Source organism: Xiphias gladius, chromosome 12 (assembly GCF_016859285.1).
Source record: "Xiphias gladius isolate SHS-SW01 ecotype Sanya breed wild chromosome 12, ASM1685928v1, whole genome shotgun sequence".
NCBI lineage: Eukaryota > Metazoa > Chordata > Actinopteri > Istiophoriformes > Xiphiidae > Xiphias > Xiphias gladius.
In genome coordinates this window covers 1,555,601-1,578,549 of record NC_053411.1, presented here as the reverse complement: position 1 = coordinate 1,578,549, position 22,949 = coordinate 1,555,601, and the positions used below count along the sequence as shown (strand labels likewise).

Sequence of the window (22,949 nt, the reverse complement as noted above, 5' to 3'; positions counted from 1 at the left end):
CTGTTGTACTGATGGAATCAGTTGTGTGAAAATGTACATTATACTGAATTTATCATGTGAACAATTACAGTGTAGCCAGTGGCCTTTTTTTGTTAGTGTTGACAACTTGTATGCTGGTCATGTGTGTGCATATACAGTATACATCCCTGAAATATCTCCACATTACTCATATGGGGGGATTCTGTCTGCTTTTGTCAATATAGTCTAGCCCTTATTACAGTACTATTACTCAAAATACACTAGTTTCATCTTTGAGTCTATGGATGTCACAGATACAAAATGGGTTGCTATGCCTTTGCAGCTTCTTTCTGTAGATGAGCCACTTTCACTCGACTTGCAGGCTGATGAGGGCACTAGTCACAAAGGAAGTGGCACACTTCAAGACGAGGACCTCATTTCTCAAACTACATTGCATCAGATTTTCAGTGGAAGTTAATCATTGAATCCATCTCCTGTATTGCTGCATTATGTGTAATCTCACAATCAGAAACAGTTTAAATGGTGTGTTGTTGTTTTTAGTCAAAAGTACTTTAAATTTAACAACACAGATAAGACTAGCAGCACTCGCACACTTAACATTAATCCTGAGCTCACTGTTTGATAACTGGTTCCACAGCTGTCTCTGTACTCATATTTCCTCATATGAATGTGCTAATACGAGCAGACTAATACTACTGGAGGCATCAGACCCCAACTTTAACTTGATCTAATAATGTTCAGAGTGTTCACTGTAGAAAACAGGAGAATTGTGTTATTTTCCTCCGCTTTGGTTTTGATTTACATAACATTCTATCATTTTGATGTGTTAATATAACTCCAATTACTGTAGCTAGTAGTATCCCATCGTTAGTAATGCACAGCTATACTAATGAACACACATTTCTTTCCTAAACCTGCAATCTGACTGGAAAGAAATAAGTTACATGCAAGGGTAGGATTTTTGTGAGCATTCTCATATCATTCTCATCAGTGTTGCTTATTGAACTAATTTGAGGGAATCAAAAGCATCTTGATTCACTGATCAAGATAGGTGCTCACTATAAAGCACTTGAACAGGAAACATAGAAGAAAAGCTTTAAAGAACATTGAGTTTTTTCAGTGCCCCCCCCCAATTTGTCTTGCCAAGATGATCCTCCTCCCTCTACTCCCCATTGGAGCAGACCATATCACTGAGGTCACAGAGGCAATTAGATGGCCACAAGGGTGGAAAGTACAGGATAGCAGGAGCACCACAGCAGGAATGGCGGGCATGGCAGTAGAACCACCCTGCACCTTTACTTATACACAAAACTAAAAAGCCCAAGGCCAACGTGGCAAAGGTGACTTCCAACTCATGTCTGCCAAAAACAGATTTAACATAGCAGAGATATTTTTTTGGACTGTAGAGTGTGACTGCATGAACACACACATACACACACATGGATTCAAAAAGGTGGGACAGCGACAGCCACTATTCATTGTGAACAAGACTTGGCTTTGCAGCCCAGCACCCCCGCTGAGCTCAACAGAGTCAACATTATGCAAATATCCTTGCACGCAGTGCGAGCGAGAGCCAATTGTGACCATCTTGATTCCAACTGAAACGGAAGCTCAGAATTGTTTAATACTCCACTCCACTACACGAAGGAACTTTTTTCTTTTTTTCTTTTTTTTTTAACTTAAAACAAAATGGAGGAAAAGCTGATTGTTGTGATCTCCGGCCTTCCAGTTCTGTACAACATGCCTTCAACTAGTTACCAGCATATAAAGAGAACGGCATATGAATAAATTGGGCATTACTGGTGTGTCTGGTGGCAACGGATACATTGGAAAACTGTCCGGTGGGAGAACAGTGTGTAAATTACCTGTTCAACACAACACACCCCCAGAACTACAGATTCATGAGAGACCATATACCACCAACTACTTTGAATCCCTATGTGTGAATGCATATAAGAGAGAGGAAAACAGAAGGCAGGACTGATGATGAGTGACGACTGTTTTTCTCACTCACTCACTCAGGAATTTCAGGAATGTAATTATTTTTATTAAGGATTAACTTCTCTGAACATCAGTTACTGCTCTCAAATCAATATTTTGTTATATAAAAATATGAATAAATTCCAATTCTGTTCTGAATTGTTTTTCCTTGCACAGTAATAAAAACAAGAACCGATAAGAGCTTTGATGAAGTACTGGACCAATAAGGCGTATAAATAAGAGTACTAGTATCAATTAAAAGCTATTGATACTCATCCCTACTAACTCTGTATTTGGCCTCTTTTTAGTTCATTGTTTTGGTTTTTCATGGTCCATAAACTCTGATCTCATCAACGTCCTTCCAGCAGCAGCAGGCAGCTAAAATGCTCTGGTAAACTGACTGTACACTTAGCTCAGCAGCAAACAGCAGACAAAGTTAGAGTCTAGCTGGTGAAGAAAGTGGAACATTTAGTGGCCGGTGAACGAGACATATTTTTCAGGAGTTGTTAGAAAGCGGAGCTTATGGAGAATGAATATTGGGCCTTACCGTGGCCAGAAACACAGCATCATTGGAATGCCGAGGTTACCCTGTGTCTTCTGTGACTGTAAGGTGATGTTAGGTCTTTGTTGTTTTCAGTTTAATCACTGCACCCCAAAAATAACTTAATGCAGCTTTAAACAAAAAAAATGACTGATCTAAACAGCACTTTTATTCTCCATTCTGCTTTGACTGCTTTTTTTTTTTTTTTACCATGACATTGATGCATGTTTTTTATTTTTTGATGTGACTAAAGATATGAATTATTTAATTTCATATTTATGTATAATTTTTTTGAGTGGCGGTTATCTTTTTCGACCTACTTAACCCCCACCAATTTGCCTGTAGAAACACAAGTAAGATTTAGAGCTTGCATTATGGTTAAAAAGTGAAGGTGTGGCGTGTTAACAGAGCGACAGCCGTATGAATCTGAGAGAAGGAATGTTGCACTGCAAGGGCACACCAACCCCAACCTGCTCAGCCTGTACGAACTCAAGTTGAGATGAACTAAAGGAAGCTGCTGAACGCTCCTGAGTAAACCTGAAATTCTCACATCTTCAGTGCACATTCAGACAGGTTTGCCCTACATTAAAACAAGGCAGGGTACTGCTCTGGTGAGGGTGTGTTGTTTATGTACCAGTGAGACATCGAAATATAATTCGAGAAGTGGCCAATCAATCACATACATGCCAGGTGACGTCAAGTTGCATTGCAACAAAAGTTAAACCAGATTAAACTTTTTTGCTGCATGACGCAGTGTCCTTTTGGACGGCCACCCCCTCGATCCCCCGCTGCGTCTGCACACTTTTCTCTTTCAGATGAATGAGGAGGGCAGAGAAAATGTCTGAGTGAATGCGGCCTAACCCTTTACTCAAGATGTTTCTCTCCTGCCATTCCAACTTCATGTGAAGAAGGAGGAGAATGAGGTGTGAACTCCTAGTGTCTTCCTCTTTACCCTGATGGAGTCTGTTTTCAGGATGGAAGATGTAATGTCTCCAAACACTAAACAGAAATGGTTGTAAAGTTCTGACCATAAGTATTTGGACAGTTACACATTATTTGTTTATAAGGCTCTGTGCTTCAACGCATTCAATTTGAAATAAAACAATGGATACTACATTAAAGTGCCAAGTCTCAGATTAAATTTGAGTGGTTTTACATAAATATACACTCAGGTGTCAGTTTATTAGGAACACCTAGCAAAAACTAATGCAGTTTAATACAACAGTCCTGAAATAAATCCTCCCTTCGTGAAGGTTATAATTTTCAGTTTTTGTTGAAACTGTGTGATCATTTTGGAGGCTGCAATTTGTAGTGAAAGAACCCTGTGGGAGGTATAGTCCTTTTAACACATAGGCATTCCACCAGATGATGGAACGTGTTTGCAGGAATTTGCTCCCATTCAGTTACAAGAGCATTAGTGATGTTGGCTGATAAGCCCTGGCTCACAGTTGATGTTCCAGTTCATCTCAAAGGTGTTGGGTTGAGTTAAGGGCTCTTTGCAGACCAGTCAAGTTCTTCCACACCAAACTGGGAAAACCAATTCTTTATGGAGCTGCCTTTGTCCACAGGAGCATTGCCATATTGAAAATGCAAAAAGACATGCACAAAATGTAAAAAAAAAAAAAATACTATTGTCTAAAATATAATTGTGTGTTGTAGCATTAAGATTTCCTCACCTGGAATGGAGAGGCTTAGACCCAGCCATGAAATAAACAGTCCGAGACCAAAAGTTTGTGGCCAGGTGTGTTGGACAAGACTGCCCACATACTTCTGGCCATTATAGCATAAATTTAATTTTCGTGTTCTGCTAGTTTCTAGTGTAAGAACAAAAAACATGCAAGAACCACTGAGGAGGAAATGGTGTTTTTTTGTTGTAGATAATTTGTGGAAAGCACTTCTATTTGCTTATAGCAACAACTAAAGCAAAGTGAGAAATGCTTTTGTTTGCTTTTTAAGTAAACTTGTCTAGGTTTTGCACGCATAGCAAATATAAGTGCATGTGTTGAAGTTATTGTATGTTTACTGAAGTAAACAATGAGAACATGCGTGGGGCATCTGTTAACTTTAGTATTTTCTGATGTAGAGTTGTTAAGGCTGGATAAGTTAACTTCTGATTTGAATGCCTTTATTTGAATGGGTGCATTGGATAGGAGTTCTTTTCTTCTTCTAGGATGATCATTCTTCTGTCCTTTTTTATTTTTTCAGATTCCTTTCTTTCCTCTTCGCCTGTATCTCTCATTCAGTCTCCTCAAGGCAAGTGTATAGTTCTCTTACGCTGCTCGCCTGCTCTCCCTCTGTCCTGTACTCTCACAGCCTGCTGCTACTTCTCTACTTGCACTGCTCTACACCATTCCTCTTTCTAGTGCCCCTCTCCTGCTCATAACAGTCCAATAAAAATAGATCAAACCTGTAAAGAAACCAGCATCATAATGAACTCCAGCCTGAGATCCAGCTCCTTTCCACGCTCGACAGGTCTTTACCCACCCCTCCTCCTACAAACCTTGCCATGTTCTCCCATCTGTTTCCAACACTGCTGACCCTGAGACGCTGGACTAATTGTAAGCTAGAGGGCCAGCAAAACTCCTGTTTTCAATGACATATGGCGTTGGTAATTTTCTTCACCACCCCCATCCTTGCTGCAACTTGAGATGAACCTCTATAGCTCATGCCGTAAATAGCCATCTTCAGTTTATTCAGGCTGCAGGAAATGTATCTATGCAGAGTCATAGTCTGAGCAAAACTGGCTCAAACAACAGAGCTTATACAGATATTTACACGATACATTTTTAATAATGTGCCTCAATCACTAGCAGTCAACAGCTCAAATCAAAGCCAGTCTGATTCAGAAATCACAGCTGCTTGTTCTTGCTGATCTCCAGAACCTTTACAGACCCCAAGAATTAGACCTGTAAAACTTTGCCTCTGCAGCTGTTAGAAATCCAATCCATGTCAGTCTTTACCACCTGCTTATGAGCATTATTTAGGTCAGCAGCACTCACTGTAGGTTCAGGATAATCCCAAGATTGCCACCTTATTTTAAGAAAGAAGAGTTCAAGTTCACAATGTGCACACAAGAGCAGAAACCTAATAATGGATCAGGTTGGTGTCCCGTGGGGGTGATCCTACCTTCCTCTTGCCCTAATATCCAAGCCCCCCCTCAACCCCAGTAGCAACCGGGCCCCCAGAGGATGAGTGGCACTGGAGATACCATCCACCACCCAGTGGCCTGGGCCTGCCATTTCCTGTGGCTGTTCACTCTCCCTCCACCCCACTATCTGCTTATAGCGTTATAGGCTTTGTGCATGTCTCACATCCTTGCTTAAGCATTAAAAACTAAGTTTTGTTTGATCAGTTTTGCTTCTTTATTTTCAGATTCTTTTTGAGCTGTGGTTTTTATCAGCGATAAAGGCTGTACTTGTGTGAACAAATGGTAGCCAAAGAAAGTAGCGTTTGTCAAATAGTTATATGTTGGAGTTGATATAGATGACCTTAGATAATAACATGAGCCACAAAGTATTTTAGTCACAAATTACCATGACAAAGTTAGGTCACAAACATCCAACCTATTCACTCCAAATGAGTAATGACATAACATGTCTGCACCCTGTGGAGTTCGAACTCTTGCTGGCTAACCTGCTTCTCAGCAAAAATATCATACTTGCCTTATGTTTCACAAAGTTTTACCAATAAATCATTGCTTGAGATTACAATGTAAAATGCCTTAAAGGTGCTATAGTAGAGTTTTTGATATTGCTTCATAGCCAACGTTGGCATTAACAGCTGTTTTATTTACCAGTCTAGGAGAAGCTATGCGAGTTCAGCATCAAACTTAATTCCTTTACTTGCAAAGAGCTGTCTCCAATAGTGTCAAGCAATACCGCTGTTAATTCTTGTTTTCCTTCTATTTCCATCACTTCTTTTCTTCTACTGAAGTTGGCATGCTAAACAGCTAGCCCCAGCACGTCTCGTTTCGTACTACTGCTTTTCGAAAAGTGAGTCACTGTAGCGTCAAGTCTGCCCTCAGTCCAGCATGAGAGGATGAAGTAGGACTGCCCAGAGGGCATATTCTAATCTCTTGTGTTTTGTAAATACAACAATGGCTGAAGTTGGCTATGTAGCATAGCAAAAACCTACATATAGCACATTTAATTGCTGGGATTTAGCTATTTGGGTAACAAATGTATTACATTTTGTGAAGAGGTGTACCAAACTAAACTAGTTCAATGGTGATTAGACATTCATACAATGCGAAGACCATTCATGACGAATTAATCTCAACCCAAAGTATACTTTATGGGTTTTTCTGAGCTTTTAAGCACAAGTCACTGTTTTCATCAGCTACGATGATCATCATTGTGGAACGTCACATCTGATGCACAACAAAGACTGTGTTTCATGAAAGACCCCCCCCCCATCCCCACCACCACCACCATTTACTGATCTAGACCATGAGATGCATTGAAGCTAGTAATGAGACCTAGCTTTTTGCCACACACACTGATCCCAAGGTCAAAAATGAACTCCCAGGCTCAATTTAAAGGAGGTGTCTGCCAGTAAAATGTTAATGTTTTCTGACACCCATGCCACATACATAACTGCACAACTCCAGTTACTGCAGAAAGCAGATTAAATAAATTGGATGTGGAAGGCCACATAGGCCTAAATTGGTAGATGGTATATCACTAGTGATGCTGTTTGATTTTGGTACAACACTAGTGATGTACCAAAAAGCCACTACTGAATTCTAGTCCCATTGGAAGTAATTTAGGTTCTTATCAAGTAGCCTTGGCTCTAACAGCCATGGATGTATTCTCAGAGCACTAGTCATTTTTGGAATTTGTTGACAAGTACAGAGCCAAAGGACTTACAACACTGTTGGCAAGATGGAAAGTCCATTCATTTGGCTTAGTTTGAACAAGGCATTGTATTGTGGTGCAGGGGAGGAGGCAGTGCTATCCAAGTGAAGTAGACTGTTCTGTTGGGCACCAGTAGAAAAGTCTGTAGCCCCTATTTTATACAGGCTGTTCAAGGTGGGCATGTTTCACCTTTATTATACTTTGCCGTTTTGTATAAAAAGTATGAACACGGAATGGGGGGCATTGTTGTTCCGCTTTTAAGCCGGACGAGGAAGTGGTCACAGAGCCAAATTGACATCTGTGTAAAAGGAAAAGGGCAGGACAGACGCTGTTGTGTTACACGTCACGCCTCTGATTCTGGAACGCTAGCATGCTATCTAAGAGTCTATACAGGGGCAGGAAAGGGGTGGGGTCATGGGATCATTCTAACATTGCAAGGTTCACCTGAAGTAAGAAAAAAAAAAAAAGAAAAAAAAAAAAGATAAAAGTAGTCCAAAGTCTAATAAATTTTTTTTTTTGTGCTGCTTAAAAGTTAGTTAATTCAGTCATTGGAAGGTAGAGGTTGTTGTTTGATGTGTGATGTGTGCTGAAAATGACATGGAAAATCATTGGTGCTGAAAGGGGTAATGTTATTGTTGGAACAGTTGCTTAGATCATCTTTGGAACTCTGTAGCCTTCAGGATGGCCAGGGGCCATGTGGCCCGGGGGGGGCTACCATCATAGTGTAAAAGCCTCTTCAGCTGTGTGGCTGAGGAAATGGTGGTGCTTAAATGACCTGATAAACTGCACAGGGACAGCAGTATTATCTAACTCTTGGCATATTTTTCACCATTTGGTATCAAAACATTACATAATTTTGATGTTATAATAGGCAGTTAACAAACACTATTCATGCAGCAAGTAACTGACCACAACAATGAATGCAACTCTTGAGTTGTGGAGAACTCTTGGATTTTTGAGATTCATCTTTTGTTTTTATGTTGTTTGGAAAAGAAAAATGTGCACAACTAGAAAGCTTTGAATTGTTGGTATCATCTTCCTCTATATTTTGCATTTTTTAGGCCAAGCTATCAGTGGTTTAACAAAATTGCATTCTTTTAGGCACAGGGATGCGATTGGCAGGTATTGGCTGATGTTTACTGACTATCCACTCACTGGGCTGAACAATTTCCTGATCTTAAATGAATAGTAAACTCTGGATTAGATGTGTCTTGGTGTGCAGGTCTTTAAAAATTCTTTAAAAGTATTTGAAAATTAACAATTTGAAAAATAAACACATTTTTATACCAAGATGTACTCAATAAAACAGGCTCTCACTATGGGTTGGGTAGCAGAACTCTAGTTCGTATATATTGTGTCTGAGAGTTAGTGACAGTTTCTCATACTTGATGTTAAAGAGCACGGGATGCACTGGGGAGATGTTTGCTCAATCTGTCCTCCAAAGATGTGTTATGAAAATTGATATGGTGTTGTCAAGATGGCGGTCATTTCATATATATTGAACAGAATTGTTTTGAATGTGTGTGAAGCTCAGGAAATTGTCTTTACAGCTTTACAGGAATTATTTTTTATACTGGATTTATACAGAAAGTTGACAAATTAAAGGAAAAACCTGAATAAATGAGTGGAGAAACATAATAAATGCAGATGATTCTACACAGGTGCACTGCATGGTACAATAAAGCAGTTAACATCCAATCATGCTCTGTGGTATGTTTATTTTGATTTTGTATCAAGATGGTAACAGGAAAAATCTAAGTGACTTTGAAAGAGGGTTCATTGTTGGGGCACAGATGGCAGGAGCTTGAGTCACAAAGACTGCTCAACTGGCTAGTGTTTCAATAGGAACAGTGACTAAAGTGACATCTGCATTTAGATCTATGGGAAAGACATCGGTAAATAGGGTAGGAAATTGTTGTATACAGTGCACATTTGATGACCATGATGCTTGTGTATTAGTGCGATATGTAAGGAAAAACAGAAGAGCAACTCTTCTTTGGGTGACTGAGATTGTCAGTGGAGGATGTGATCAGACTGTGTCAGCAAGAACAGTCGTTGATAATCACATAGAGAGGGATTTTATAGTAGGGTTGCATTGCATAAACCTCTCATCAAAAAGATGAATGCATATTTGAGAGTTCAGTGGTGCAAAAAACATAGGCACTGGTCTACAGAAATGTGGAAAAAAGTGATATAGTTTGATGAATCATCATTCACCATATTCTCGACAAGTGGGCGAATCACGGTACAAAATTAACGGTACAGGCCTGTATGCTTGACGCCTACAGTGAGGGAATCCGGTGTCTGTCATGCTGTTGGGGGCATTTTACTGGCATGGTTTGGGTCCACTTGTCCCAAAAACAAAGTTGTTCTGAGTTATCACCTTTATCCTATGATGAAACATTCATATCCTAATGGGTTTGGTCTCTTCCAGAACGAACAATGCCCCATACGTAGGGCAAGAGGGGTCACAGTGGTTTGATGAGTATTAAAATGATGTGAGTCATATGCTATGGCCCCAGCAGTCACCAGATCTCAACCCAATTGAACACGTGTGGGGGATTTTGGACCAACATGTTAGTGCTCTCCACCGCCATCATCCAAACACCAAATGAGGGAATATCTTTTTAAAGAATGGTGTTCCATCCCTTCAGTAGAGTTCCAGGGACTTGTAGAATCAATAACTTTTCTTTTAGTTTATCAACTGTCTGTATATAGCAAAAAGTCAATGCAGGGGAGCTATTGATCAAGTGTTACTTTAAAATATCTATGAATGTCCAAGTCCAGGAATGTCCAGGTAGAGTGGGCCAGTCTCTGTAGCAGATGACCAAAAAATACCTGAGGCTCAAGTCAAAGCTCAGATTACATGAAACTAAGAGCAGATAATTGTATGGTTGAGTTGACTTGACTCTACAATTCTACATTTTGGAAAATCACTATCAAATACAATCACACACTATCAACATATATATTTTAGCTGCATATGTTTAGAGAGAATGGTTGCCAAATCAAAACCTTTTCAAATGTAATTGTTACTGAAGAGTTTATCAATGAAGTAATCAAATAATCACTATCAAAAAGAAACTGCTTTCAAGCATGCAAGTGTATAGCTAGTTTGTATACACTTGCTTTACAGATTGCAATTGATGTGCAGTCACCATAACCACAAATGGTGATTTAAAAGAACTAGTCAGTGAGATTTTATTTCTTTTGCTGCTTCATTTGATCATTCCAATAATTTAAGTTGCAATACTGAGTGCTGCTTGATGTTAACTTTGGGGATCAGTTAAAAGCAGCATGCGAAGTGAAGACCCCTTCCATTATATGAATCTACCTTACATTTTCATGATGCAATGCATGAATGCTTGGGCTGCAACATTAAGGCCTCGCTGAATAATAAAAGTGCATGGGAGTTTAGTGTCTGAGATTTGTATGATCTCCCCTCCTTTTTCCTCTTCGCTGTCGTTCTTCATGCATGGTGATGCAGACAAAAGAGTCGTTATGGGCTCCGACAAGCCCTGCGAAGGTATAGCAACATCCCTTCGCTTTCCTTCTCAACCTGGCTCATTCACACCTGGTCATTATGGGAGTGAAGCAGGGCCGCCAGATGGACAACCAGCTTCACCGATAAAGACATCTCCTGTTTCGGAGCGAATAAAGGCACTGGAAGCTCTTGCTGCCAAAAAGAAGGAACCTGATTTTAGAAGTGATGGAGGTTTCTCTCACTTCAGAGACCGCCACAATGAAAAATCTCCCACTGAGACTCAAAAATCTCCCACAGAGAAAATTGTGCCAGCTTTCCAGAAAAAAGGTTCTGCTGATAAAGAGTCACCGGAATCCCCTTTTGAAGATCTTGGAGATTTAAGACAAGTGAATGAATTTGAGGAAACAGAAGAGTGGATGAAGGCTCATTTACCTCCTGTGCCAGACTTTGATACTGCAGATTTAAGTAAAGGCACCCTGACTTCAGACACTGTTACATCAAAGGAGGAGACGGAGACTGATATAGTTATACCTGATGTTCCCACTGCCTTTGCTGGTTTCCCTGATGCTTTCATGGATTCTCCTAATGAAACTTCAGAACGAAAGGATGAGTTCAATGATTCACAGAAGCAGCCAAGTGTTGAGGACGAGTCTGAGTTTGACCTTCGCTTTTTGCCAACAGCTTACATGTGGGAGCAGGAAAAATCAGGTATCCAAGCTGGAGCAAATCTCGATTCAGAGCTTTCAAAGCCTGCACCTCCTGCAGGCTTTGGCTCGCCATCTCCTCCTGTCTCCCCACCAACTGACATGAATTCTGAACAGAATGTTTTGATTGAAAAGAAGACAACTTGGACTGGAGATCTTGAGCCCCCAGAGGCAAGTGAAGCAGAAAGCTCAGGAGAGTCAGATGACACTGTCATTGAGGACGGTATAACTGTTTCTGAATCTCTTCCCCTTGCATCCTCTGACCCAGCTTTTTCGAATGATCCTACTGCTACCCCTGCATCCGCAACTCCTGATCTTCCCTCTGAGGAAAAGGAGACCCCTCCACCGAAGTATGAGAGGAAGCTAATGCAGGTTCCAACAATCAATGTTATTGAGACAGATGAGCCAAATTACAGTGAAGAGGAAATGGAAATGGAGCTTGAAGCAGAAGAAGATGAGGATTATCAGGTTGTAACAGACTCAGCCAGAGAGGCTCCAAAAACCCCAGAACCAGAGCTAGAGGACAGTAAAAATGAACCCCCCAAGACTCGCCCCTTAGAAACTGAATTCATCGAAGGCTACTCTCCTCCATCCTCGCCTGTCGACTCTGATGTTGAATACACTCCCAAACACAGGATATTCAAATCTCTTCCAGAAACAGTCCACCAGGAATCTACATCCAAGCCCAATGCCCTACCCAATCCAACGGATTCAAAGGACTCAGTATCTGACTTTTCCCAAACACAATGCGAAAACTCACAGACCACTTTCAATAAAGTAAAAGATGAACCCTCTCCTCCTATAGTCACAAAAGAAGAAGTTGACTTCCCAGACAATGATGACGAATGGTCAGATGAAGCACAAGCTATCCTGGTCAAACCTTGCAGGACTGATCTTGCGTCCAAGGAACCAGCTCCCTACACCCAATCCAGAATGGATGAAAAGAGCAACACAGCTGTAAGAGAGACTTTAATGGAGACAGCTTCTCTTTCTAAAACTAGCTTTATGCAAGATGATATTTTTGACATACAGTCCTTTGATTATGATTATGATGCATCCTCTCCCCTGGATGACATTGATGACAAAGGGCGAAACAACACTAAGCAGTTTCATTCCGATCCTTCTGAAATCCACATGGAAACACTGAATACAAGTATTGCACAAAATGACAGTCAGGACACTCAAAATCTGGACGACCTCACTTCACTGAATGATGGTGAGACACTAAGCAGCAACAGTGAGCAAGATTTCAATAAGAAAATGACCACTGACATTGTTTTAGATATCATGGAAAATGGAAAGTCCACCCCAACATTGAATATGGACTCAAAGATCCAGGAGGACACCAAAGCAGGTCACCATGCACCAGACGCAACAAGTAACCCAGACAGCATTGACCCTGACAGGTCCGTTTCTGAGCCTACGGATAGCTTTGTGGAGTTCATGCGAGAGTGCCTGAAATCTAGGCAGGATGAAGAACCCGACAACGTACACCAAAGTGTTCCCTCCAAGACAGACTTCTACAAAACTGGTTCGTCTACCTCCCAGTCCCCTCCAACAATGGTGATGGATCTTGAACAAGAACAGCTTACTATCAGTGCTCTCAAAGAGCTGGGCAGCAGTCAAGAGGAGGAGGAGGAGGAGGAAGTGGTGTCTCTCCAGTTGAAGGTTCCTGACCAGGACAAAGCTAACCCCAGTGCTACATCTATACAGAAGTCTTCCTTTACCTCAGTTCCTAACCCTCCATGTTCCCAAAGTGACCATGCTTTTGACAGCACGTATTCCAAAGAGGTGGAAGCCATTGACGAATGGGTAGCTGAAGCCTATCATCTTGCTGAGCATGTCTTGACAGCAATACTAACCCACTTATCAGGTAACACCCCTTCCTTTAGGCCATTAGGCTTTCTAAGATCATGCAGACACCTCAACAGGACCCCTTTTTTCACTTGCACCTTATAACTCCCTGCACCCTTTCAAAATGTTTTTCAATTTTTACATATTGTATACATGTAGTGATATGCTTTTTGAACAAGAAAAAAAAGCCATTGGACAGTTGCAGATAGACCTCTTTCCAGCCATCATCTTCTTTTGGTCAATGAAGTGTAGCGTGTCCTTTGATCGTAGTCGCAACTTCTTATCACCGGTCAGCAAGCACTTATACAACGAGAGCATAAAGGCCTTAGTATACTTCGAATGACCTAGGTCCAATGCATCTAAACTGAGAAGGGATTTTACCTGTATATTCTAATCCATGTGGACATAGCCTCTTACCGGCTGAATCACACTGCCTCCCTGGTCTCTTTCAGAGAACTGTCTTTGCGTGTTTCTAATGACGTGATGAATTGTACAAGTGGGGATAATAAACATTTTCATATATAGTCCCTATAAAAGGCATGCCTAGTCTTAGCTTGGTACAAACGAAAAGTGAAGTAAGTAGTTGTGTAAAGAATGGAAAAAATACAGCTCGCAAGAGAGGTTGATATCCTGCCTATTTTTGAAAACATCCTCAAAAGTTGCCATTGTGTAAGTGTGTGTTGGTAGAAGTTCACAAGCAGTGGATTAATCCTATCACTGACTCCTGTTGAGTTTTCCTGATTGCTCGGTCCCATTCCTGACCCGCGTAATCTGCTATTTTTCTTTCCTGGTGCACCTGCCTGGTGCGCATAAACTCAGAAAAGTGGTCAACTCAAATACTTCAGTACAATAAATTGAGTGGTAATTAATTTTAATACTAAGTATTCAGTAAAGATTAAATTTAAAAAAAAATGTATTCAGTTGGTCATATAATTCAAATTATTATGTCAAATATTTGCTTCCATATAACATCTGCTGATAATATCAACCGACCAATTTGTTGGTCAGGCTCTAAAAAAGAACTGTAGTTGCCTGATATTGAACCAGGGTCACTGGTTATGTGGCACTTAGACTGTAAGTTTATGAAATGAAAGAGATGTTGGTGTTGGCATACAATTTTCTGTGTTTTATCATTAAAACGACATTAAAAGGTGCACTATATGGACACTAAGGCAGCATATGGTTTAGTGATTCCCACTCAATTGAGTTTATGACCCTCTCCTGCCCTCTGTCCTTTACAGCTCAGCAGAGGTCCATGGATAGAGAGTGGGTAGGGGGGGTTTAAATATGGTGGCCAAGTGTGGCTTGCAAGAACCTTGGAAATCATGCAGTACAGTCAATCCCCAGTGTCAGTTTTCTGTCTTGATGCAACTTCCCACAGTACACTCGGTGAAAACCATGACATAATGACAAGACATGTTATTAAAAAAAACAAGGTGATGCAAAATTGAATTCTTATCTAAAGACCACCTAACTGCAAATTATTTTGGTGTAGTAATGAGCACTCAGGTTTCAGGCATGATGCCATCTATTAAAATTGGTTTGCTGTCAGGTCTTTCAGTCTTCAATTGTCCAATCCTCCTCTCTTCATCCAGGCACAGCTTTCCTCTAAAAAACTGTAAATATGAGAGCTACTTTAAACTAACCTGTTCGCATGCATCACAGCTTACTTTGATAATTATTGCATATACTCTTCATTAGAGTTAACCAGAGCAAGGCCAAAGAACTGGAATTTATATTTCAGGATTTACAGCGGCCAGTACCCTCCCTTTTCTGCAAACATGATCTCCATTCCACACACACAGGCCCAGAGGTTGGTATGCAGACAGTAATCCTAACACATTCAGTGGTACGTCTAGGTCTGTGTTGAATACTTTCACCTGGAGTTGGCAAACCAGAGAACAGAGTGCTGGTGCTCTAACAATCAGAAACCAAGTGTAAGCGTGCAGAAACGACATAAAATGTCATGAAATATTACTCAGTTTAGCATCATTTTAAAGCAGTTATGTTCATTGTTTTATGATGCTTGTTAGAAATTCACATAATTTAATCTTCTCCAAAATTGGATATTAAAAATTTAGTGTTGAAGAGGAAGTTCTGTTTTGTGTTGTGTTGTTAGAGTAGCATGTGTTGTTGACCCATCCCCCTCCAGCCATGAGCTTGCGCTATTTTAGTGCTGCTCCACAACTCTAGATTATTAGGCAGGGTACACTTGGCAAGGTGAGTTTTTCAGTGTGCCACTTGTCATGCTGGATATGCTTGACATTTTTAACTGCATTGCTTGACCAGTTTTTGATCAAAGGCACCCCTTTTAAAAAATCCACTACAAACATCTATCAGTGAATTCAGTACAGTTCTTTACTTTGTGGGCTGACTAACACCGTACTTGTTTTCAGGGCTTCAAAGATTAGTTTAACTCAGGCAGTCCATTGTGTTAAAATTTGTGTTAATCCTCTGTGTGAAGATTGGTAAAGTGGAGGAAAGGCACATGTTAATACTTGAATCAAACTAAACCTGTGCCAGTGCTTGGTATTTGACTCCCTATTAAGGTGTCTGACATGGACCTGTAATGTCTTGCTTGTCGGGGTTATTATCTTGTTTTTCGTCAAAAGCAGTAACTTTTTTTCAGGATTTGAAATGAGATCAAATGAAAAATAGAGCAAGGTTTAAACAGGCATACTGTCTTGTTACTTAAAATAATCTTACAGCTAATTACTCCAGCAGAATAGTTAGTAGTTCACAGCTCATAATCTCTCACCACTACCCATCATTGTTGGTGGTTTTTGTTTTTTTGTTTTTTTTTTTGTTTGCTTGTTTGTTTTTTGACAGTTAACAGTGTGTTTTAAGTAATAATAATAATAATAATATTACTTTTATTATTATTATTATTATTATCATCACTCATTTATATATCGACTAAACATGACCCCACACCCAGTGCTAAGCCCACGATCTCCACTGAACCTAGAACTGCCCCTCTTAAAAATTAAATGAAAGAATGTAAACACAGTTACTTTGGGTAATATAAAGCATGATGCAACCTGATCATATTCAACACATGCATCTAGCTTTGTGGCAGGGATATCAACAGGTGAAAACCGATTCAACTATAAATGAAAACCTGTCGTCTTGGTACCTACTTCAATTGTGGTCTAGTTTAAAAGGCCTAAATTGTGGGTCCACTGCTGCCTGTTTCCTCTCAGGCCTGTGGTTGTGTGTGTAGCTTTAAGAGCAGCACACAACACAGTGGAAGCAGGCCACTGCGCCTCAGCAGCCACTGGGTCCTCAGGAGAGTAGAGCAAGGGCAAGAGAAATAAGAGACAGGGAGAGAGATAATTAACGAGGGCCATCAAGCTCCGGGTGCCTTCCTGTGCGTACTGGCTGCAAAGCAGGGTGGGAGGAAACACGCAGCCCTCTAGTGTGGGATGAGGAAACCCCATTCATTGTTGCTGTTGGAAAGTCAACTTTTTTTCCAGCTCGACTACTGTGCAGTTTAATGTTTTCAAATCAGTTAAGACAGATTTATAAATCTTCTTTTCCCTGAATGCTGTCAGCTCATTGAGTTGATAGATGAAAATTATATTGTACTGGTTTTATGAGGATTACACACAGTCTCATTGTGGGGATAACACAGAATCAAGAACAATGGAGTGCACTTGGTTTCTGTCTGCGCCTCAGCAATGCTACTTCTCTCTCAAACTCCTGTAAATAGGTTGAGGTCTTGGCATGATAAGAATTATAACTTATTAATAAAAAGTAACTGCTAAATGAACATTCAGTAGCAAATTATAAAGGAAACAGACCACTGCAGACATTTAGTGGTATAAAATATAATGCAAAAATACAGCAACACTTTAACATGAGAAAAGAAATAAAAATGGTATTTTTCATAGTTGTGTTCAGAGACCTTTTCATATAATGTCAGTTCAAATCTATGTAGTAATCAATGTAACGAAATTAACTTGATTTGTTTGGTATGGTAGTCCATCTAATTGTCTCATCATAGTTTGAAAAATTCTGGTTGTCAGTTAATATTTTTTCAATTCACCCACATATTCAACCATATAAGGTTTTTGGATCATGTATGTAGTACTGGGAAAGAGCTACGGATGAGTGACAGTTGCCCATGTTTACAATGGGGCTATACTAGACGATAACAGATAAGTGGCAGCTAATATTTGAGTGTTTGAAATAATGCCATATGTACTGGATGTGAGTGTCAAGAAAGTTGGTTCAGCTGGTCTGTTGTTCACAGGTGTGCAAACTTTTCAACTTTTGGCAAAAAAAATCACCATTTTGAATCCAAAATAGGTCATTTGTATGATAACCTTAATTGGCTTATATGGCGACATGTCGTGCTTGGGGCTCTTCTTAATTAACCTGATAAGGTTGAGTTGTATTGATTTAGCAAACACTAGGCATCACAATTTGGATGTAATGTTAGGTTTTAATGTTATTTCCATGGAGTCTAGCATATTTGTTATCAGATACTCCACTTGTTTAACATTGCTGTCATTATTCCACCTGTATAACGTTGCTGACGTTACTACTCTACTACTCGTTTAACATTACCATTAAACGTTAGCCCCTGTTCAATTTTTTATGCTTAGATAATCTTAGCAAGACTAATACTTCATAACCACGACATAATTAAAGAATTTACTTATGGAATTATTTTGGAACAAGAAACTAATTCATTAGACAAAGTGTAGACATCTAGCTAAAATGGATGTTACTCAGTGGTGGAAGAAGTATTCAGATCCTTTACTTAAGTAAAAGTACCAATACAGCAATGTAAAAATACGCCATTACTGTGTGAAATATCCTACTTAAATAAAAGTACAAGGATTAACAGCACAGGGTAGTTAAAGTATTAAAGTAAAAGTACTGGTTTGGTCCTTCTGGCGGATATCTTATTATATATGACATCATTAGATGATTAATACTGAAGCATCACTGTGTAGCAGCATGTTACTGTTGTAGCTGCTTGAGGTGGGGCTAGTTTGAACTACTTTATATACATTTTTTATATACAGGGACCCCAGATAAATCTGACGGGGTCTAATGGGAGAGGAAAGAAGAAAAAACTAAGTTCTGATGCACAAATTTGTTTTCAGTTTTTGGACATTTTCTTTAAAGGTGAGATATTGGATCATTTTAGCATTTATTGAAATGAAACGGGAGATGTTTAAAAAAACACTATTTGATGGCACTGTTAACAACTCATAGACATCTGAAATGTGACCCTCATACACACTGCTTTTTGTAAGAGGTCAGAAGCCAAATTGGTTGGAATCCACTGTTTTTAATCTTTAACAATGTGTTGTGTTTTAAAAGCATCGTGTAAAATCTTCATCTTAAAAGAAACTAGTAACGAAAGCTGTCAAATAAATGTAGTGAAGTAGAAAGTACAATATTTCCCTCTGAAATGTAGTGGAGTGGAAGTATAAAGTCACATGAAATGGAAATACTCAAGTAAAGTACAAGTACCTTATAAATTGTACTGAAGTACACTACCTCATTAAATGTAATGATACATATCTATATTATATATCTACATTCCCAGCAAGCAAATCCGTTGATTACATTGGTTCCACTGAAATTAATTTATTTCAATCCAAAATGTAGCTGTTGTAAATGATGGTGTAACTGGGCCATAAATTTGTAAGTCTGCAAAATATTCTGTGTTCTGTTCTGTCCACCCACATTTACATACTGTACATTAGACATCTCGGACACAGTACTAAGTTCAACTTCTCACTGATTTAAATCCCAGCTCACAGTCATGAACATAGAAACATCTAAAAGAATTGAAATTCCCTCTGCATTCCATGTGGCCAAAGATCTAGATTAAAGTCAAAGTAGGACTGGCAAGGGCTCACTTGGCCAAAAATGGGATTTTAAATTTCCTTAGACAACAGAAATCTTTTGGATTTGTATTGCAAAAGATACTTTTAGCTTTTCCTATATAACTTGTGTTCCCATTAAACTAGCTGGAGCACTGAGGCCTGAACTGTCCCCAAGGCATCAGCCCACGTGGCTTCTCCACCACTTTTACACAAGGCTTTTTTAAATACCCCCCTTCTCCCCTATGAAGAGGGAAGGACTGGCAGTCCAGTATTACATAACTGCCTTGTATAGAGGCTATTACTTCTGCATGCACGACTCCTCACAGGACATGTATGCAAACATGAAACGGGCATCTACAGCTATATGCCTCTGTTATTTTTGGCTGCAGATGCCAGTGGAGATTTACAATGCATATTCATGTTTAACTGGGCCAGTTTTGCGGAGTAGGAGGGTGGCGTTGTTTTTTTTTTTTCTTCTTGTTCTTCTTCTTGTTCTTCTCTTCCCCAAGTTATAGCTGACACTTTTTTTTCCTCAAGTTTTGAAGGCCACTACCAAAATGACCAGGCCTTTATTTGGAACAGGTTTATAATACAGAACTGATTTCATTTCTAATTTTCCATGTTTTTTATGTTTATTTTACTTAATTTTACTAAGAATCCTTTCTGCTTACTGGTTTGTTCCTGTTTAAGTGTTCCATTATTGTAAATTCAAAACTTGCTACATGTTTAGGAGTTGTCCAAATAAACTCACCATTGTGTTGCTTTTCTACAACACTAATTCAGCACTAATTCCAGTTGCTTCTACAATGCAGTTTTTTCAAGAGCTTTTAAGCTACTCTCAATGGATCTCAACAGCTTCTGCATAGATGTTTCACATGAAAAGCCTTTCAGCAATTATTGGGCGTAATCCCTCCTGTTCTTTGTAGTCTTTTAAATTGAAACATCTGCAGGAAGTGTAACTTCATACTGATCAAAATAATGGCAGAGTAGAAGCAACTAGTATTATTTAGTGAATTAGAAAAGTATTTCTGTTTAAAACAAACACTCAGTAACAGAGTGGTGTGTATGATCCATCAAACTGCTTCAAATTATTTTAGGGATAGAATCTCTATGTTCCACCTAACAGCAAATTACATGGCAAAGTAATGGACGTGCTGTAGTTCTACCTTTTTTAAATTTAAAAAAAAAAAAAAAAAAAAAAAAAGGTGATTGTCGTGATGTTTCATTGTAGGCCAGTCTGGGTAAACCAACATCAGTCTAACCCTCTCTGTCCTCCTCCTCTGCAGTTAAGGATCTGATCCACTGGCGAGACCCCAAGAAGTCGGGCTTGGTGTTTGGTCTGTCCATGCTGCTGCTGCTGTCGCTGGCAGCCTTCAGCGTCATCAGCGTGGTCTCCTACCTGCTGCTGGCCCTGCTCTGTGTCACCATCACCTTCCGCATCTACAAGTCTGTTGTCCAGGCCGTGCAGAAGTCTAATGATGGACACCCCTTCAAGTAAGACCAAACAGAAAAGAAAATCAATGTCAATACTACTGTCGTGAATTTGACCTTTTCTTACTTGTTGTTTGGAAGGTTTGATTGACCTGGGTTTGATAATTATTCAGTGTTTATTTCACAATTTTTATGTCATATCTGAAAAGAGCATAGATGACCAAATAACTCCATGAGCTCCTTCAAGCAGAAAAGATTCTCAGTGTATTGTATGTTACTCGCAAAATTTTTGAAGTCTCAGGAAAAACAACCTTAACACTTTCATATACTGATACCGTATCTACAATGCTTTCAGAAAGCATTCAGACCCCTTCACTTTTTTCACATTTTGTTATGTTGCAGCTTTATGCTAAAATCATTGCCTCATCTATCTATACTCAATATCCCACAATGACAAAGTGAAGATTTTTGAAATTTTTGCAAATTTATTAAAAATCAGAGAAGTGGGAGGCACCTGAGCTAAATTTCAAGTTTCAGTAAAGGATTTGAATACTTATGTTGATGTGAGATTTCAGTTTTTCCTTCTTAATTAATTTGAAAAATTTCAAAAATTCTGTGTGTGTGTGTGTGTGTGTGTGTGTGTGTGTGTGTGTGTGTGTGTGTACACAACATTCAGCCACAACATTAAAACCGTTTTAATATTGTGGCTGATTAGTGTAAATGATTGTGATAAACAGTAATTTTTCAGTGCACTGAGCCATGCTGCTGCCTTCTACTGCCACATGATTTAAACCACTACCTCATATAAGCCATTAAACTAGATGCAGCTGTAATGACTACAAAGTTTCAGAATGTTACACATCAGGCATGGCGTAACCTGATGTAACCTCTGCCTCCTCTGCTTTTATTAATAGAACAACTTTTATGGTAGAGCCAGAGCCCAGGGAAGGCTTCATAGAGTTCAGAACATATCTTCTCTTCAAAGGCAGAGCACTAAATCCTCATTCTGGCTCATCTTAGCCTCTAAACCAGTTGATTCAGAAAAGAAATGAAATCATCTGTTCCTGTGAAAACAGCATCATACTCCCATGGATTTAAGTGGAATAAAACTATTGACCCGATTATTCAATGTGATTGCGTTTTTGTTTTTGTTTTTGTTTTTGTTTTTGTTTTTGTTTTTTTTGGCTTTTCTTTCCCCCATTATTCATAAATGTCATAAAATAGTGGGAAATGCTCATCTTAAGTTCCCAGAGCTCAAGGTGATGTCTTCAAATTGCTTCTTCTCCCAAAGGGTTTACAATTGATTGACAGTAATATGAAACAGAAACAAGCAGATCTTTTTAGAATTTACAATAAGTGTTCTCCAAACTTGTAAAGTACAACATTTATTCAGTTCAATTTTAAAACAACAACCACTTGACATTCAGAACATCATGTCTGACCTCCCAAGAGTATGTGCCAGAAAGTGAATTTTGAAAACAAGAAATCTCTTGGCCAAGTAATCATTGAGCCATTGGTCTTGTTCAACAACCCTATAAACCCACCTTAGATTATTATGATCCATTTGTGCTACGTGGTATAAAAGAATGTTTCTTATTTGAACATTTAAGCATCTGAATTGAAATGAAAGCCCCCTGTTTGTGGTTTTCTCCTTGAATCCTTTTCACCACAGGCTGGTTATGTATGTTTTCCTGCAGCACTTTCAGCCCAAACACTTATCCCAATTTTGTGCTCACCTTCCCTTCTTCCTCCCTCTCCGCAGAATGCTGATAGATAAGGATGTCAGCATCCCCCCAGAGACTTTCCGCAAGCACGTGGACGCCAGTCTGACCTACATCAACCGAGCCCTAAAGCAGATGAGCCGCCTCTTTCTGGTCGAGGACCTCGTGGACTCCCTAAAAGTGAGCAGCTGTAACCTTCACTCACTGTCCACTGTCATCCTGAGTTGCGACCATTTATTCTGCTTATAATGGAAAACTATTCCCACTCTGCTCATAAAGACTCATCTCCTGGGAGCAGCATTTTGATTAGGTCAGTAGTAACTCAACATGCCCTGCATGTTGAGTTACTACTGCACTAATCGACTGCAAAATGAGTCGCTCAGGGTATAGTCAGATTGCATCGTTAAAAGAAACCCCAGTAGCTCTGATTACAAGATCAACCAAAAGGGAGCAAGGTTAAGCATTCATTCCATTTGTTACACCAGTAGTTTGTGGCTTGGTCTTTCTAGGTGAGAGTGGGTGTGGGCTATGATGTAATAAGCAAATAATC

The 22,949-nt window shown here is 39.6% G+C and overlaps 1 protein-coding gene across 3 annotated transcripts in view; it reads left to right on the top strand.

The window, feature by feature from the left end:
- Positions 1-22,949, top strand: part of rtn3 (reticulon 3) — a 32,932-nt gene that overhangs the window by 2,598 nt on the left and 7,385 nt on the right. The window contains exons 2-5 of one of the 3 annotated variants that reach the window (XM_040140896.1): positions 4,706-4,753; positions 10,844-13,417; positions 20,534-20,741; positions 22,441-22,579. In XM_040140896.1, coding sequence (XP_039996830.1) covers positions 4,706-4,753; positions 10,844-13,417; positions 20,534-20,741; positions 22,441-22,579 — 2,969 coding nt within the window. The remainder of the gene's footprint in view (positions 1-4,705; positions 4,754-10,843; positions 13,418-20,533; positions 20,742-22,440; positions 22,580-22,949) is intronic. The other 2 variants (XM_040140897.1, XM_040140898.1) reach the window with 2 other exon arrangements.